Source organism: Taudactylus pleione, unplaced genomic scaffold, assembly GCF_031769625.1.
Source record: "Taudactylus pleione unplaced genomic scaffold, aTauple2 ptg001021l, whole genome shotgun sequence".
Taxonomy (NCBI): domain Eukaryota; kingdom Metazoa; phylum Chordata; class Amphibia; order Anura; family Myobatrachidae; genus Taudactylus; species Taudactylus pleione.
Window position 1 is genome coordinate 1773304 of NW_028285422.1, and position 18633 is coordinate 1791936.

An 18633-nucleotide genomic window follows, 5' to 3' on the forward strand; every position below is an offset into this window, starting at 1 on the left:
CTGCTCCCGGCTGACTGTCCTTCTTACGTATTGTTTGGGGAGTGGTTCTGGGGCCAATTGAAGGCTCTGCTGGAAGAGCATTATTGTTAGGGCTATTTACACAAATCAACAGCCCCAATAATCAAAACTTTTGCGCTTTAAGGTTCTCATACAAAATTGCACGGAGAAAGTCTTTCATCAATCCTACAATGACTCACCTTATCTAACACAAAACTCTTAAACCTCCTGTATAAATAACAAAAAACATAAGCTTTGCACACTTCTCAACTCACAAACCTACCCTCCCTTTACTGTCCACTCACATTTCATTCAAGTGGCTCCCAATTGCACTGACTGACCTCATCCCACTCAGAAGTGAAGGAAGGGGACTTCTCTAATCTTTTCTTGCTGCCTCCAGCAGCACAATTTGTGAGAGACTCGCTGCGGCTCCAGTCTTCGCCTTCACCAACGGCTGGGGGGGAACATGTTAATAAGTCCGAGTCAGATTTGGACAGACTACGACGGAGAGGCAACTCCATGTGTGAGACAGCACTGCTTCTACAGCTGTCTGTGCTGGGAGGGTCACAGGGTACAGGAGGATCTCGAACTTCACAAACGGGAGAAGAACCATGCAGAAGTCCAGAGAAGTGCTGAAGCATATGAGAGTCAGAGCTATCAGCAGAAGCCAAACTCCATCCTCCTGAACTGCTCCTACGCTGCCCACCTGTAAGAAGGTAAGAAGCTAACACACAAATTTGCAAGACAGAGAAATGGGGATTAAGAATTAAGAAAGCAGACTCTGGCAGACTGTATGTGAACAGGGAGGGTGAACGTGACCAAATACAAACTGTGGAAAATAATTAAAAACTCAAAAGATAAACAAAAAAATTTGAGAGAGAACCACATTAGACAAGGACAGAGTCAATCTGAGAGAGAGATTGGAATTTGTCTAAAGCTAGAATTCCAATCCTCCTATGACACAGATGGCAGCACAACTGGTGTCAACAGCTAAACACTGACAACTATTGTTTAACTCTGATCTCTGACATTTAGAGAGCATGAAGAGAGGGAGGTTTAACAGAAGTAGGTTCATGGGTATGTTTAATAGGGAGTGCTTACTGTTTGGCCTCTCAGAACCGTGCGAGTCTCCTTCAGAATGGCCACTGGATAAATCAGAAGAACCACGGCGGTTTGCAGGACGAGAGGGATCCTGTGGAAGCGTTGAGTGCCGTACTCGGACCTATGAAGGAGTTTATTAGTCTTAGATATGAAATTGTTAAAAAAATTAAAAACAATTATTTGACATATAGAAAACCTGGGAAATGCTAATTAATAGGATATTACCTGCGGCTGAGGGTTTCCAAAGTCTCCTAAATGCAGTACCCCTGTTTGAAGACAGACACTGGTCAAACTTGTTTTTTTTAACACAAGCTAAAATTTATATACTTTTTTATTCTTCAAGAAACAAGAAGTATTTTCTACCTAACATGAAAGCCCTTTCGCCAAAGCAAATATGGATTCTGCTTTCCATTCTAGAAGGTATGGTACACATTAAGAACACAAAAAAACTATTACAGATCCTGACTCAGAGGGCACACCTAGGTGATATGTTTTGTGACAGACAATACAGCATGCCTCGGAAAAAGGAATTTTATGTAATGGTAAAACTATTTGCATCCCCTAGATGGCTCCAACAGAACACAGTGGGTATTATTACAGAATCACATGCAAGTCTGAAAGTGGAAACTAAAACAATCTTTTTGAGCGAATGCCTTCACACTTGCTGTGCAAACTTTTTACTAAGCAGAGTACAGCAACTATGGGCCGTATTCAATTTGAGGCGAAAAGTCAGTTTCCGCAATACTTTTTCGCTGATGACATCATTTTCGCCTGTTTTGAGTTTCCTCAAAACAGGCGAAAAAAGTCTTCAGTTTGTAAGACTTTTCGCCTAGGAGGCGGAATGTCAATGCAATTTAATAGGCAAAAAAGTTTCACCTATGAATAGCAGGCGAAAAAAAGTGCAGATTGCAGTTTTGGGGTACAACATTGCGGGAACCCTCGTGCAGCCTTAAGACAGTCCCCTAAAAGGTAAACTGCGTCAAAAAAAAGTATAAAAATATTCGGGACAACCCAAAAAAGTTGTTTAATTTTGGGGTTAAAAAGGAACAAAGTGCCAAACTATATTAATTAATTCAGGTCGGGTCCCCATGTATGCGGCAGGTGTTTTCTTCATTGCGGGGACAAGCGGCAGGTGCAATTTTGCAGATTTTTAAAGGGGGGGTCAAGGTGTGCAGGCTTAAAAAAAATATAGCCTGCACCCTTGAAAATGCCCTCTTAAAACGAAATGTGCAAAAAAAAAAAAAGTAAAAATAAAATCGGGACACCACACAAAATGTTTTTAAAATTTTGGGGTAAAACAAAAAATAGGGAAACAAAATGCCAAACTAACGAAATTAATTTTGGTGGGGTCCCCAAGTATGTGGCAGGTGTTTTTTTCATTGCACAGAGTAGCGGCAGCTGTATTTTTGAAGAATCTTTAAAATTACCTTTAGGACTTAAAAATATGCTTACCCCCATTTTCATGTACCCCAAATTTGATGGGACCACTTTCAAAAACGAAAAGAAAAACCTAAGTGCTCTTCTGCATCACTTATTCAATGTCGGGAAAAGTAACCACCTGCAGCATCTATTTAAAAAGCCGACTTTCTTCTGCAGGCAAAAACGAGGGTATCCATAGTAATCCCCGAGGTCTGGACATCTTTAGGGGTCCTACAATTATTTCCCGAAAATTCCCGTATTTTTTCGCCGATCCAAGTTTCACCTGTTCCCGATTTTGCCTACTTTGGAATTGAATACCAGGATGCGCGATACTTTTCCGCCTGGAAAACAGGCGAAGGAGGCTAAAAGTCCTTCAGGCGAAAGTGAATACAGCCCTATCCAGCTAAAGGTTTATGAAAAGTATACTAATCCTGCTTTGCTGTTACCACAAAATTACGTCTAAATGCTGTTTGCATGCAACATATCTGCAGTTTAACTAGATTGCATCTCTCTCACAAGCATGAACTTCCTTACCATTTGTTTTCACATATGCATTAGATCTTCTACCCTGTACCATTTTCTCCACTGTCTAGTTCTAAAGAGTTATGCTGGGTACAAACTGGTCTACATATCAGAAAAAAAATGTGTAGAAGAACCGTGCTTCACTGGTAATGCAGCTAAACAGTGTAAATGGGTAGTCCCCCACAGATACCCTTTAAAGCAGAAAAGGATAAAGAACAGTTTTGAAATGGAAAGTTGAGAAAGGATCCATTTGGAAACGGTTCTTTATTCTGTTATCCACCCCCAGAGACTGATATATTATATACATTTGAACTAGTTTTTTGGACTTTTGGAGGTCTACTGACTAACTTACCTAATTTGTTTTGGGCTCAAGTGTTTTTTTTGTTGATTGTTATTGGTCTACATATCAGATTTTCAACTGATCAACCGATATATTGTGTGTGCATTGGCCAGTGCCGGACTTTTCGCCGTCACCGCTTGTTTTGCCTCCGGAACAGTATCGCGCTCGTCCACGCTTTTCGCCCTATTCAATTGGAAAGGACGCGAGAACGCGTCCCGACGAAACTCAAAACGGCGAAAAGTCCTGTCAGATTTGGGGATATCATCCTGACACCCCCCAAAAGATGCACTCACATGGGGGATCACTATGGATACCCCCGAATAGCCCTGCTGAAGGTATTTAGGGTGCTTAAAATTCTCAATTGGTGCTATTCAGCGTCTCTGCACAAGTGGTGAAGAATAGCATTTTTTTTGTCAAAAATAATTAGTCCTAGCAAATTTGGGGTATATGAAAATGGGTGCAAGCATGGTTAAAAATCGCTAAAGTGCGTTTTAAAAACGTAAAAAAAAAACGCACCTTCAGCATGCACCTGCAATAAAAAAAAAAAAAAAAAACTTCGGAATACTTGGGGGACCCCCTGGAGTCTATTTCGCTAGTTTTTAAGTTTGTCCCCCAACTCTGCTTTTTTTTCACCCCCAAAACGAATGTACTTTTTTGGGGTGTTCTAAAGTATTTTTAAAACTTTTTTGATGCAGTTTACCTTTGGGGGACTGTCCCAAGGCTGCAGGGGTGTTCCCACAACTTTGCACCCCAAACCCCAATTCTGCACTTTTTTCCCGGCGAATATTTCCCGATGGTTACAAGGTGCAGATTTTTCGCATCAGTGAAAAGTCTTTGAAATTGGTTACGGGGAAAAGTTCTCGTCTGGCGAAATTACGTCACCGGCAAGAACTTTTCGCCGATCTCGGCTTTTCGCTGGCAATTGAATATGGCCCTAAGTCTGTGAACGATGTCTGCAGATATATCTGCACAACGTGCTGTGTGTATGGGCAGTCAGACGACCGCCCATACACCTGCTGCACATGCCGCCGGGGAAGGTGACGCAATGCGGCGATATAATTTTGCGTCGTTCGATTCCCACGCAATAGAACAATGTTAAAAGTCCTCATTATATAAATACATACATTTACTAAAACATATAATATGAACAACCCTGCAAAACACGTGCCACGGTGTACTTCACAAACACGTAGACGCACAACTCTAAATAGCGTCTTTTCTTAATATCCTTACACTTACACATTACACGCTTACATAGAAAGGTTCCCTAGCATTAAAGTTAATATCCAAGGTTATATTCATTAATAATTATGTTATGAAGTGACTGTACTTGAGATCTAAGGTTTAGTACATAATAAGCAGACCGTGTTTGGTGCTATTCTAAACCACTGTTTATTGCCAGACTTCCGGTTCCATCAGAGAGGAAATCGAACATGCGTCTGCGAATTATGGATCATAGAGAGATAGGCATTGAAATGTACTCTGTAATGTAATGTTTATTAGCCAGTTTAGACTTGTTCTTCGGCGGGAAAATGGACACAAAGAGTTATTGGAGGCTGACTATTACAATACAAACTGACCTATGAACTGTATCGTAACAGTAGAAGCAGGAAGAACCAATGGGATTATGCCAACTTGTTCTATTATATTGCCATTCTCTGTAAGAGTACATAAGCAGGCAGTGTCAGAGCATGAGGGGCCCACCGGGATAATCAGTGGTAAGGGCCCATGCTTAAGGGGAGTGATCATCCACCAGAGGGGGTGTGGCCTGCCACCACAGATGGTTGGCTAACCATTAGGCAAATCTTGTTGTAGATTCTATAGAAGTGAACCAAGCCCCCTTGTTAATGAGTGGTCCTGCTCCACCAGGTAACTGTCTAATAGTGTAACAATTTATAATTTGGGGTCTGAAACCTGACACCTAGAGGAGGGGATGGGCCCACAGGCAGTGGGGCCCACCAGGGATTTCCCCTATACCCCTGTGGGCCAGTCCAACCCTGTAGGCAGGCATGAATCTGGTAGTTAGTCATCTTTCTTTTCTGTTGACGGAGGTTTCATAGTTGATGCTGGGAAATCTGGATCCAGAGCGCATGCGTATGTATTCAACTGTACCTAGTGATTGTATAATTTGTTTGCGCTAATTGTATTTAGATCACAGCGTGTAACCATATGCTTTTTGTGCTTTGGAACCACAATCAGAGTCTGGAAAGCAATTATTTATTGAGCGACTTATAACGCTAAGTAGCGACATTTAGGGTGTATAGATCATTAAGTATTCATAACTGTTAGGGGCATTTTTATCTAGCCTCTATCTGTGTCCACCTAACCTAGAATGGAAGCTACCCCTTCTAATGGCTGCTATGGTGGATTGAAAAGGAAAGCAACCTAAACTGCATTGATTGTGATCGCAAAAGTAGAAACATTATCTTTAACATCTTCTTTGAATATAAATTATTATTAAAACCAAAGAAATTCCCCTTTACCTTGATCATCAGGTCTTTTGGTCTCAGCAGTATGTAGCAGCTCATATGGGTTCTCCTCCTCCTCCTGATCAAGGTGTATATTTCCAAAGGCCTTGTGTGGAAAAAAAAAAAAAAAAAGTTTGAGCACTTTATCCTTATATAATATTGTGAAAGGGAACCTGTAACCACCTTATAATGCACATTAATCAATGAGGACTTACCTAGAAATCCTAACTATCTGCAGCTGGGAAGTATTATGTATCAGAAGTCAGTCAAGAGATGTAAGTAACGTGTACTAATTTGTTAAAAACATTTTTTCACATGCCTTCAGAGAACTCTTATCGGTTAATAAAGTTCACTGAAGGAAATGCAATGTGGGCTCTTAAAGCTTTAGCACATTATTAGGAGATCCTAACTGTCTGTACTCGGTAAATAAGTAATGCTAGATGCATGAGAGAAGTATATACACAAGACAATGAAGCTGTACACCATATTGGATAAAAGAAAAGCTGGAACCATGATTTAAATATTGTCTCAGGACAAAGAATCCATTAGCTCAGACACTAGAATCCCCAGTTTTCCCTGACAAAGAACGGGATAAAGGTAATCAATTAACCGTTATTGTTGTGCATGAGTAAACTTACTTCACGGTTAGCACCTACACTATGCCTCCTGTCCAACTCTTCATCATCTTCTGGCGGAGGCTTAGCAGGTGGAGGAGGTCGTTCCTTCTGTCAAAAAATTCTGGTCAGTAAAGTCACTTCATAAAAAACAATGAATACAGTGAACAGCAAGAAAGCAGACTCACCATTCTAGTCTTTGCAATCTCACGACACAGAGAGTCTCTGTCAGAGGAGCGCCCGCTACATATGCTATCCAAAGAGTGACAAGAGGAAGCATTGTAAAGGGCTTCATATGGGGACTCTGATTGTGATATGCTGTCTAAATCCAACCGTAAATCCAGTAGTGCTCTTTGCATACTACCTGAAAAAAAAAACAAATTTGGGAAAAACATTAGTAAGAAAGCACTTGTAAATGACTGTTGCAATAAGAACTGAAAAGAGCATAATCAGGCACACTTATTACAAAACCGCTTTAAAGTTGTGTTTTGAATAGGGTCAGAGCACCTTTTTGCTTTTAATCTTCATCCCCTGCTGTCAATATGACCTCAATTTAGATATTGGAAAACATATAACAAACCAAAAGGCTCATACCAGCACATATTTTAGAGATGTGCTGATATTGTGGGGAAAAGTGATCCATCCACTCAAATTATTAAGGTGCAGATGTAATAAGCTCTGGAAAGTGATAAAGTAGGGAGTGATAAACGACCAACCAATCAGCTGCTGTTACTTTTCAAACACAGCCTGTAAGGTGGCTACATAAACCTGGTGCCTCCCTTGCTACTATTTGTGCTGGCTCTGTGCTTTACATATAATCCTAATGCATACTTATCTGTGTTAGTGTCAGTTTACCTCTATAATAATGTACTTTTACCTTAGCTCTTTTTCTAAGTCTTATATCATCTAGCTCCAACCACTGTCTATTTTATTATTTAATTTCTGCTCCCACCAAATGTCCACTTTTATTACAGTCAATAATAAAATTTTGTTGTACAGACACATTTTTCCCACACTGTACTCTTACTTGCATTTCTGGAAATCTGCACTCTTACATTCTTTCTTCATTCCTACTTTCAACTTTTTCTTCCCCTATTTACATCATCCTTACCATTACCATGTTTTCTTCTACTCCCACCTTCACTCAGTGTCTACCTAATCTTTTGTTCTGCCCCTTGTTCCACCTTTATCCTTTCCCCCTTGTCTCCTCCACTTCCTCTTCCCCTTATCTCCTCTCCTCTGTTTACCTTCCTCCCATCTTCTCCCATTACTCCACTTTCATTCTCTTATACTCCACCGGTGTCCTACTACCTCACTGCTATTCCCTACTCCCACCCCCCTCTCCATGTCACTTCACCCCACATCTATCCGCATATCATTAATCTCCCTTCTTGACCACCTTCTACTGGCTCCCCTTCTAGCACTGGAGACTGCACCATCGCTGCACTCTATTCATCTCGGTCCCCCAAATTAATCTCACCTCCACGCTACAGCAACCCTGATAATCTCATTCAAATCTCTCCAACAAACTTTGTCCCTCTATCCTGCGCCCTCTGGAATGCCAGGTCAGTCTGTAATAAACTGGTCCCAACCCATGACCTTTTCATCTCCAACTCTCTGAATCTCCTAGTCATTACTGAAACCTGGATTTTACACTCTGACACCACTTCTCCTGCAGTTCTCTCCTCTTGGGGCCTCACCTTTTCCCACACCCCACGACCTGGGGGTCGCCATGGGGGTGATGTTGGCGTCCTTCTATCACCTAGTTACTCATACCAACCCATTCCCTCTGAACCATCCCTTACATTCTCTACATTTGAAGTTCATGCTATATGCCTCTTCCAACCAGTACACCTCGGAGTAGCTGTCATTTACTGTACCCCCTGGTTCTCCCTCCAAGTTCCTTGACAACTTTTCTTCCTGGCTCCCTAACTTTCTCTCATCAGACCTTCCCTCCATTATCCTAGGTGACTTCAATATTCCAAATGATATCCCCACAGAATCCTCTGCTTCCAAACTTCTCACCCTCACATCTTCACTTGGTCTCTCCCAATGGACCTCCTCACCCTCCCATGTGAGTGGCCATTTGCTTGATCTGATCTTCACTCACCGATGTGATATTTCTGATCACTCCAATTCCCCATTCCCACTTTCTGACTACCACCTTCTCTCTTTTATCCTGTCCCCTCTCCTTCCCCTCCACTGCCTCCAAAAGCCACCATCACTAAGCATAACATTGACGCTATCGACACAGTTTCCTTTTCTTCCCTGCTTGACTCACTTCTCTCCCCTATCCTCTATTTCTCTCCTGCCCTGACCAAGCCACTTCCCTATAAAACACTTCCCTTACTTCTGCTCTGGACTCTGTTGCTCCGGCGATCACTACTCACACTCGCAGATCTACACCTCAACCCTGGCATTCCAAATGCACCAGATACCTGCAAAAGTGTTCACGAACCGTCGAGCGACAGTGGAGAAGATCACACTCTAAGGCAGATTTTCTTCATTTCAAATTTATGCTCTCATCTTATAGTGCTGCTTTCTCCCTCTCTAAACAGTCATATTTCAAGATCCTCATCTCCTCTCAGTCCTCTAATCCACAGCGTCTCTTCACCACTTTCAACTCCCTCCTTCGCCCACCCCCTCCTCGCTCTCTGCCCTTGACTTTGCTACCTACTTTACATCTAAAATTGATTCCATACGTCAGGACATCATATCCAACCAGTCCCCCAGCTCTCCACCGCCACCTTTCCCAGATCTCCCCTTCCCATCAACTTTACCAACTCTAACATCCTTCTCCCCTGTATCTGAAGAGGAAGTCATGGCCCTCATCCGGTCCTCTCCCCCTTCCACCTCCCCCCTCTTTCTGCCTGCTCCCATCTTGCCCACCTCATTAACCTCTCCCTCTCATCAGGCACTGTTCCTTCTGCATTCAAGCATTGCCTTTGTCTCCCCCATTCTTAAAAAAAAAAAAACTACCCTTGATCCTAACCTTCTTTCTAACTACCGACCCATCTCTCTCCTCCCTTTTGCCTCCAAACTCCTTGAGCGGATTACCTACAACCGCATTAACACTTTTCTTTCCTCCCACTCCCTCCTTGACCTTTTCAGTCCGGCTTCCGTTCTCTACACTCCACTGAAACTGCCCTCACGAAAGTCAGCAACGACCTCCTCCAAATCCAAAGGATTACTACTACTACTACTACTATCTTCTCATTCTCCTTGATCTCTCTGCTGCTTTTGACACTGTGCACCACCCTCTCCTGCTGCACATCCTTCACTCCCTTGGTCTACGTGACACTGCCCTCTCCTGGTTGTTGTCCTACCTCTCTGACCGATCTTTCTCAGTTTCCTCTCATGACTCCTCTTCCCCCCCACAGACTCTTACAGTAGGTGTTCCCCAAGGTTCTGTTCTTGGACCTCTCCTATTCTCCCTCTATACTTCCTCTCTAGGTGAACTCATCAGCTCTGTCGAAGCCGGATGATTGGCTGAGACCAGATCTTAAAATTAATATTGAGCGACGCCATTTTAGGTTGCCCCTGACGACCCCATCTTGCGTCGTCAGCACAAAATCATTGTGTGTGATGCTAATATGCTATTATTAGCATTGTGCAATCACATTGCCACCGCATACTGTTTAAAATTCTATCATACCCCATACGCACGAATATACATATAAATATATATATTTAAAGACTTCATATATTCAGTGATGACAGACATGTCTTGTGGACAGGTTTGTGACAAATAATTAAGAATACACTAGGATACAGTGTGTCTGTGACAATTGAAGTATAACACAGACACTGATATGCTGAATGTGGATTTGGGAACAATGGTCAGACGTTTAGCTATCATTTAACAATTGTAGGCCTTGTATCCAATGCTGATGTGATTAAAGTAGAACTAACAGTTGTATTCTGGATAAACATAGGAGAGCCTTTTGTTAAAATTGTCAGACTGTTTGCCAAAGCTTGCTCAACCTGTGAACAGGACAAACTCCATTGTCTGTCATTATTTTAGTTCAGACAGAGGTAGTATTACTTTTTGGAGTTATGCATGTATGTATGTATATATGTGTATATATATATATATATATATATATATATATATACATATATATATATATATATATACACACACACACAACGATCCGTGCACACATATATACAGTTGCTATTGTAAATAGAAACACACAGCGCATGTTTGGCGCTATACAGCGCACCTTTTATGCTGCATGTAGAAACACAACGCATACTTACATATAATCAAATATACACGCACTCATAAAAGGTTCCTGCACATTATGGTTTATATTAAAGTTATTAATTATGATGTAAAATGCATGTATTTGATATTAATGGTATACAACATGATAGGCATGGCATGTTTGGTACTAAACAGACACACTGTTTATTTCCAGATATCTGAACCTATCAGCGAGGGAGTCGCATCTGGCCTTCGATGGTTATGGAATATAGGAATTTATTGGTAAGAATGTATACACTGTAATGTAGTGTCTCTATTTAGTTTAAATCAATTAAAAAAAGAATGTAATCTGGAGAATTGGGACATACCCCTAGTGAACTGTCCTATGAACTACAGCGTACTACAAAGACCAAGAACCAATGGAATTATGTTTGTCTGTCTACATTGTTGTTATCATGATCTGTTAGGGTATATAGCCTGTGTCCCGGTCCCAGTTAGTAGCCATTCTCTTGGATGACCACAGACCTCTGGATAGATGACTGTAACTGGGACCGGTGCGCCTGCGTATGTATCGACTGTACCATGTTTATGTATAATCTTTTGCGCTAACTGTAACTGAATGCTTTTTATGTGAATAATAACTTTTTGTGCTTTGGAACCACACAGTCTGGAAAGCAATTATTTCTTGTGCGACTTACAACGCTAAATAGCGACATTTAGGGTGTACAGATTATTAGGTATTCATAGCTCTTTTGACCTCCATTATCATCTCATGCTAATGATACTCAAATCTACCTTTCCTCCCCTGATCTCTCCCCCTCTCTTCTGACTCGTATCTCCAACTGTCTCTCTGCTATGTCTTCCTGGATGTCCCAGCGATTTCTTAAACTTAATCTGTCTAAGACAGAGCTGATCGTCTTCCCACCCTCCCACATAACCTCACCTCCCACTATTTCTTTATCAATTGATAGAATAACTATCTCATCTAGTCCCAAGGTGCGCTGACTTGGAGTTATCCTGGACTCAACCCTCTCCTTCAAACCACATATCCAGAACCTTTCACAGTCCTGTCGTTTCCATCTCAAAAATATTTCTAAGATCAGACCCTATCTCACCCAGGATGCTACTAAAACCCTCATACACTCACTGGTCATCTCCAGATTGGACTACTGTAACCTCCTCCTATCTGGCATCCCCAAATCCCATCTCTCTCCTCTCCAGTCTATCCTTAATGCTGCTGCACGGCTTATCTTCCTCTCCAAACGCTCTACATCAGCCTCCCCTCTCCTACAAGCCCTCCAGTGGCTCCCCTTTCTGGTTAAAACCCAATTTAAGGTTCTCACACTCGCTTACAAAGCCCTCACCCAATCTTCTCCTATATACATTTCTGATCTCATCTCCCTTCACTCTCCTCTCCGCTCTCTTCGTTCAACTAATGCCAGCTGATTACTTCCTCCCACTCCTGCCTCCAAGATTCATTCTAACATCATTCTAACTGCCTGCTACATGCTCTTTCCTCCCCATCTACTCCATCTGTGTCAAACCTGTTTGTCCTCCCCTCCCTTTTAGAATATAAGCTCTTACGAGCAGGGCCCTCTACCCTCTTGTGCTTCTCCCTACTTTAGTTTCATCTACTTCTTACTCACCACTAGGGCACCTAACACTTGGTTGCTTATGGTCTGTTGCTTATCTGGGTGTTATGGTCGCTAATGTAGCAATATATATTATCCATGTCCTGGTCCTGTATTGTATTGTTCTGTAAGTCGCTTGTCTACAATTTGTTTATGTACTTTGTAAGGCGCTGCGGAACACTTGTGGCGCCATATAAATAAATGATAATTATAATAATAAGATGACAGTTAGGAGCTGAGTGTCTGGTAGTTTATCACTTTCCAGAGATTAGTACATCTGCCCCTAAGTGAGGACAGGACAGCATTTAAAAAGAGCAGTGTCGTGGTTAGAGGAGGGAAAAGGAGTCAAGCATGAAGCCACAGAGCAACTATATGATGAAAGATACCGGTTATAGAGTAACCAACGGAAAATAGTAATGCTATACTGCTCCTGTAAGTTTTCGGTTTTAAACACAAAGATTGAAACATAGGCCCTGATTCAGAGCCGGACGCTCTGAAAGAGCGCTCGCTCTGAATCAGGGAGTTTTCTTCTTTTTTTTTGGAGCGGCCTCCTGGCCGCTCGCATAGCTGTGGGTGACCACCCACAGCTATAGCGAGTGGCCAGGTTGATGGTCGCGATGATCAAGACTATCGCGACCATCGGGCTTGCGACGAGACCCTTGTGGTAGGGTTTCGTGGCCGCAAGCCCCAGAGAGCTTTCGGCTCTAACAGAGCCGGAAGCTCTCCCACTGACATTACTAGTGATGTCAGTGGGGCCGCCCCCAAATGGCAAGCGTTGCGTTGGGAGCGCCTCCGTTTGGCCGGCCACCTCCCCCGGCCCACCCACCAAACGGGGCGAGCTGTCACCCACCGTCGACAGCTCGCCGCCTTTGGTAAGAGACCCATAGTGACGGAGCACCCGTCGCTAGCCGGGTCTCGCGCATGCGCACGACGGAGCCGGCTCCGTCTTGCACATGCCCAGTGGCCAAACATCGACCCGGTTGCGAGCGCTCAGCACTTGCGACCGGGTCCGAATCAGGCCCATAGTTCATACATCATATTTGTTTATGTAATTAATGCGCTTTACCTGCATGTGACTCCGTACAAACAGATGAACTAGGCACTGAGACCGGCTCCAGCTCTGGTTCTTTTCCTGGAGGCTTGGCTGAATTATGCCCTGAATGACAGAAAAAAATGGTAAAGGAAAGAGAAAGTAAAGGGCATTATGTACAGATGAACATGAGCAGAACATGGAATATTTGTAATTTATAAAACATTTGCTTGGAGTCCAAAGGGGGGCATTGGAAATGTCATATACAAATTGTGGTTACAGGAGCTTGAGAAAATGTAAACCTGCCTCCAAAAACATAAGCACCCCCTCCTCTAGAACCCAGAACTAATAAGAGTACCAAGTAACAAGAGGCACCCATTGTCCAACATGGGAAATAGATTACACCTACAGATGGGTCCTCATACATCTAGTCTCCTTGCACGTTAAACAGCAACCTTTTACCTTCAAATGCATCTTATTCACACAGTTATGCGACTAGCTAGCACAAGCAGCTTCTGCTGATTAAAATAATTAGCAGCATGCCTATGTTCTTTGTTTGTCTGCAGGTGTATCTGCATACGAAACGCTACGTTACAGCAACTGACACTGTAACGTAGCGTTTCTCATGCAGATACACCCGCAGATGCACAGAAAATACATGCATGCTGCATATCATTATAAGCTGCTTGTGCTAGCGATTCACATCACTGCGCAAATAAGAAGCATTTGAAGATAAAAGGTTGTACGATAGACGCTCGGCGCTACCGAAGCACAGAGCTCCCGCGTTGTGTAGCGCTACTTGTAGCGCATGGAGGATAGATGTATGTGGACACGTCTAAGTATAAAAATCCCATTTTCTCTTCAGTCCATGAGACACGCTAAACACTGGTGACATGTTAAAGTTGTATGCGCATTTATGGATGCAAAAATATTTAATCTATTGAATTTTGTGAAGGTGTACATCGAAGACAAGATGGCCCTGTGTCTTGTCACCAAAGAGAAACCCATTGATCTCGTAGAATGTACCCTCATTCTGCCCTGCCCTAATTTAAGACAGGTAAATTACTGAATTAATCCAACTGGCAATGATCTGTTTAGATGCGGGGCAACCTCTCTTGTGGACATTCCCAAGTCCTTAATGCGCTTACAATGTCCAGAAAGCGAAGAGTTCCTTCTTCCTATGGAAAGTTATCCTAGTGTACAGCCGGAATCCAAACATCCTCATATATAAGTAATTTAAACCTGTGGGAATTCTTGGCTGAAACAGGCTTCCTAGTCCCAACCAGGTTTGAACCACAGTCAGAAAAACCCATGCTACAGCTTTAAGTATTATGGTTACAGCAGTCACGCCATTAAAGATGGCTGAGGCGAACTCTGGTGATGAAAGGGGCCATGACTAACATATCTAATCCTGGAGGTAGTACCAAGGGACTGATACAGAGTCTACTAGAAATGCTTTGGAACTCCTTATCCTGGGACCAAACAGCTCCACACTGTTATTCAAATGGGATGATACCATGTGGACAACTGGATGAAACTCACCTTTCAACAATTTGCTGAAAGACTTCAGGTTGAAGGAATGATTCCCCTGGCTGAATGATCTGTCTGCTTAATAAATCATCTTCCCAGGTCTTTATTTCTGACTTACAATTTAACCAGGAGAATTGTCTCCAGTCTACCAGTGTATGCTACAATGTCTTTAGATGGCCCCCAGCCCAAAGACTGGCGTCCATTTACTTAACTGTACAGTCCCAGATGGTGTAATGAGAGAGATTGTTGCCTCTCTGCCACCAGCTGAGCAATAAACACAGATTTGGATTCTGAAAAAATAGATAGTGATGGCAAAATGTGTTCCATTTTGAAATTTCCTTGATCTAGAACACCCCTGAAAGGAATAGGGTAAACTGATCCGTCTCAAAAGGAGGAAACCATCTTTCCGAGAACCATCATGCAGACGTGAATAGACGACTGTCTGTGCACTAAAAGGGACTTAGGCAACTGTAGAGAATGGATCTCTTCTTCAGTTAAAAGCATCCTAGAGTGTTGAGTAGTATCCTAATGAAGATTATCTCCTGGCAAGGTGTCAGTTTGGATTCCTTGTGCGTGACGATTCAACAATGTGACTCTAAGTTCTGGGCTGTTTTCATAATTAGAGCCTGCAGTCAAGCAGCAGCCTTCATTGGCAAGTTGTCATGATAAGAAATTATGGTTATCCCCTCAATTGGAGTAAAGCAGCCATCTCCCTCCTGGACTCATTTCAGTCTGGCTTCTTTTCTCTCCACTCCGGTACACTGAAACTGCCCTCACGAAAGTCAGCAATGACCTCCTTGCTGCCAAATCCAAGGGCCACTACTCTCCGCTCATTCTCCTTTTCCTATCTGCTGCTTTTGACACTGTGGACCAGCCTCTCCTCATGCAAATCCTTCACTCCCTTGGTCTATGTGACACTGCCCTCTCCTGGCTCCTACCTATCTGACCATTCCTTCTCTGACTCATCTCATGACTATCCCCCCACCCATGTCTACTAACAGTAGGTGTTCCCCAAGGTTCTATTCTTGGACCTCTCCTATTCTCCCTATATACATCTTCTTTAGGTGAAGTCATCAGCTCTTTTGACCTTCAATATCATCTCTATGCTGATGATACTCAGATCTAACTTTCAACCCCTGACCTCTCCTCACCCATATCTCCAACTGTCTTTCTGCTACCTCTTCCTAGATGTCCCAGTGGTTTTTTAAACTTAACATGTCCAAAACTGATCTGATCATCTTTCCGCCCTCCCGCATAAACTCATTTCCCAAAATTGAATTATCAATTGATGGCACAACTATATCCTCTAGCCCAAAAATGCGCTGTTTTTGTTCTTGGACTCCTCCCTCTCCTTCAAACCACACATTCAGCACCTCTCGCAGTCCTGCTGTTTCCATCTCAAAAATATTTTCAGGATCATGCCCTCTCTCACCCTGGATGCTACTAAAACCCTCATCCACTCACTGGTCATCTCCAGATTGAAATACTGTAACCTCCTCCTATCTGGACACCCTGACTCCCACCTCTATTCACTCCGATCTGTCTTTAATGCTGTTGCTTGGCTCATTTTCCTCTCCAAATGTTCTACATCTTCCTCCCCTCTCCTACAAGCCCTACACTTGCTCCCCTTCCGACCCCAATTCAAGGTTCTGACACTCACTTACAAAGCCCTCAACCAATCCTCTCCCATTTACATCTCTGACCTCATCTCCCTTCACACTCTCGCCCATCCACTTCACTCAACACATGCATGCTGTCTCTCCTGCCATCTGAATACTTCCTCCCACTTCCGCCTCCAAGATTTTGCCCCTGCTGCTCCCTACCTCTGGAACTCTTTCCCGCTCCCACTAGAACTCTCCACAAATCTTCAAACATGCTCTAAATACCCACTACTTCATCAAGGCCTTCATCCTAACCCGCCACTACATGCTCCTTACTGCTCTCTACCCCATCTGTGTCAAGCCCGTTTGTCTGCCCCTCCCCTTTACAATGTAGGCTCTCAAGAGCAGGGCCTTCTTCCCTCATGTGCTTCTCCTTATTTATTCTTTCATGTACTCTTTATTCCCCACAAGGGCACGCTATCATTTAGTCCAGTTTGAGTTTGTGGTTGAAAGATGCCTTATTTGATATAGTTCTGTTATACTACCAACTAGGATTTGGTGATCCAGTTGTTATTAGAAATCTCAATGAAAAAAGGAAGAATTTAAACCTTATGTATGGGTTGAATCCTGACCAGAATTGGCTTATGCTGGCTGTGTTTTCTTCTATCTATGTGTTTTCTAGGATTGCAAGTTCCTGGGGTAAAATAATGTCCAAATTATTAATACTATGGAAGATAAAACTGTGCCATGTGACTAATAATCTTAAGCTTAGTTACTCTGTCTAAATACAAATTTTTTTTTAGTTTTATTATAATGTTATTCCTATTTCTCTGATAAAAGGTGTGATATATAAAGATCTGAGACAGAGTTTTGCTATTATATTTTTTATGAAATTTTTTGAACGTGAAAATAGCTTTTTTAGTTTATATACATGTCACTTAGGAATATGAGATATAAAGACGTGGTAATATGGATCTAAACGATCTGAGTCCTGTATTGGTGGTTATGTATCATGTTTTAAATGCTCCAACGAAAACGAGGGGTGAAATACAAACAATGACGGTACTGACGTCTTTATACTTTACAAGTAAGAAGGTCACTATTCACGTGGCACAAGACGAACTCAGAGTGTCACGTGGTGCCGATTACGGCACTTCGGCTCCAATGAAGAGCAGGTTAAATTGATGACCCGCATCATGTGGTGCAGGGCGAACCACATGATGTTGATCACATGCTAATGTTGGTCCAATTAGGTACCGTATTATCCGTTATAGGGAAGTGCCCACACATAACGGGACTAGAGATACATACACTCTCCTAAAAGTAAGGTTTTTTTTAGAAGAACTAGGTATTTATTCCTTAGATTGGATATATGTTGTTTGCCTCCTACATATATTTATATATTTTTATATAGAATTGTGTTTATGACTAGTGATCAATTAACGATGTAAACAGCTGATTGTGTGACTAATAATGAAGGCACCTATTAATGGCCATTTGAAAAGCTGTCAGACACCTTTGAAAAAGCTGCCATATAGCAGCGAAACGTGTTAGCTGTGACTGAGGTATTGGTTTTTAATCGGAGAAGCTTGTCTTTATGAACTTTATCATTGCTTACACCGAGGACCACCAGTCTGCGACTTACAAGACCGAGGACTAGGAGCCTGCACATTTGCGTTGGATTTATTACAACTCGGACCTCCGCTAATTAAAGGACTCCTTCAATTGTCTTACAAAGCCAGTAGTAAGTTCTCACAGCTGGACAGTGTCTCTACAATAGACATATGAATTGCCTTTGTGCACATACTTTTTAACACCTACCTGAGGTCTATTATTTAAGCCTATTGCTTCATTTTTATTATATATGTGATGTTAGGCTGTTACACTGCTTATTGTTTATCATTTAAACCTATTTAATATTTTTCTTTATTATATATGTGATAAGCTGTTACATTGCTTATTGTGTATGTGATCATTACATTTTAATAGAGCAATATGTCTATTTAGCGCTGTTTTCTATGTTTATTAATTGAAGACCTAAGTCTAATCCAGCCTGAAGAAAAGCAAGCACTCGGGAGACCCTGAAAACCTTAGGGTCATATTTTCTGTGGGAACACCAAAGAAAAAATGAATGCCAAATCCTGTGATAGATGCGGGCCGAAGCAGGCTT

General features: G+C 42.3%; 1 protein-coding gene across 1 annotated transcript in view; it reads right to left on the bottom strand.

Moving 5' to 3' along the window:
• The window catches only part of LOC148454242 (ankyrin repeat and SAM domain-containing protein 1A-like), a 109118-nt gene that overhangs the window by 62987 nt on the left and 27498 nt on the right, over window positions 1–18633 (bottom strand). The window contains exons 4-11 of the mRNA XM_088461158.1: window positions 13369–13458; window positions 6650–6825; window positions 6486–6572; window positions 5863–5953; window positions 1324–1364; window positions 1099–1219; window positions 339–703; window positions 28–69 (exon numbers count right to left, since the gene is read on the bottom strand). Coding sequence (XP_088317284.1) covers window positions 28–69; window positions 339–703; window positions 1099–1219; window positions 1324–1364; window positions 5863–5953; window positions 6486–6572; window positions 6650–6825; window positions 13369–13458 — 1013 coding nt within the window. The remainder of the gene's footprint in view (window positions 1–27; window positions 70–338; window positions 704–1098; window positions 1220–1323; window positions 1365–5862; window positions 5954–6485; window positions 6573–6649; window positions 6826–13368; window positions 13459–18633) is intronic.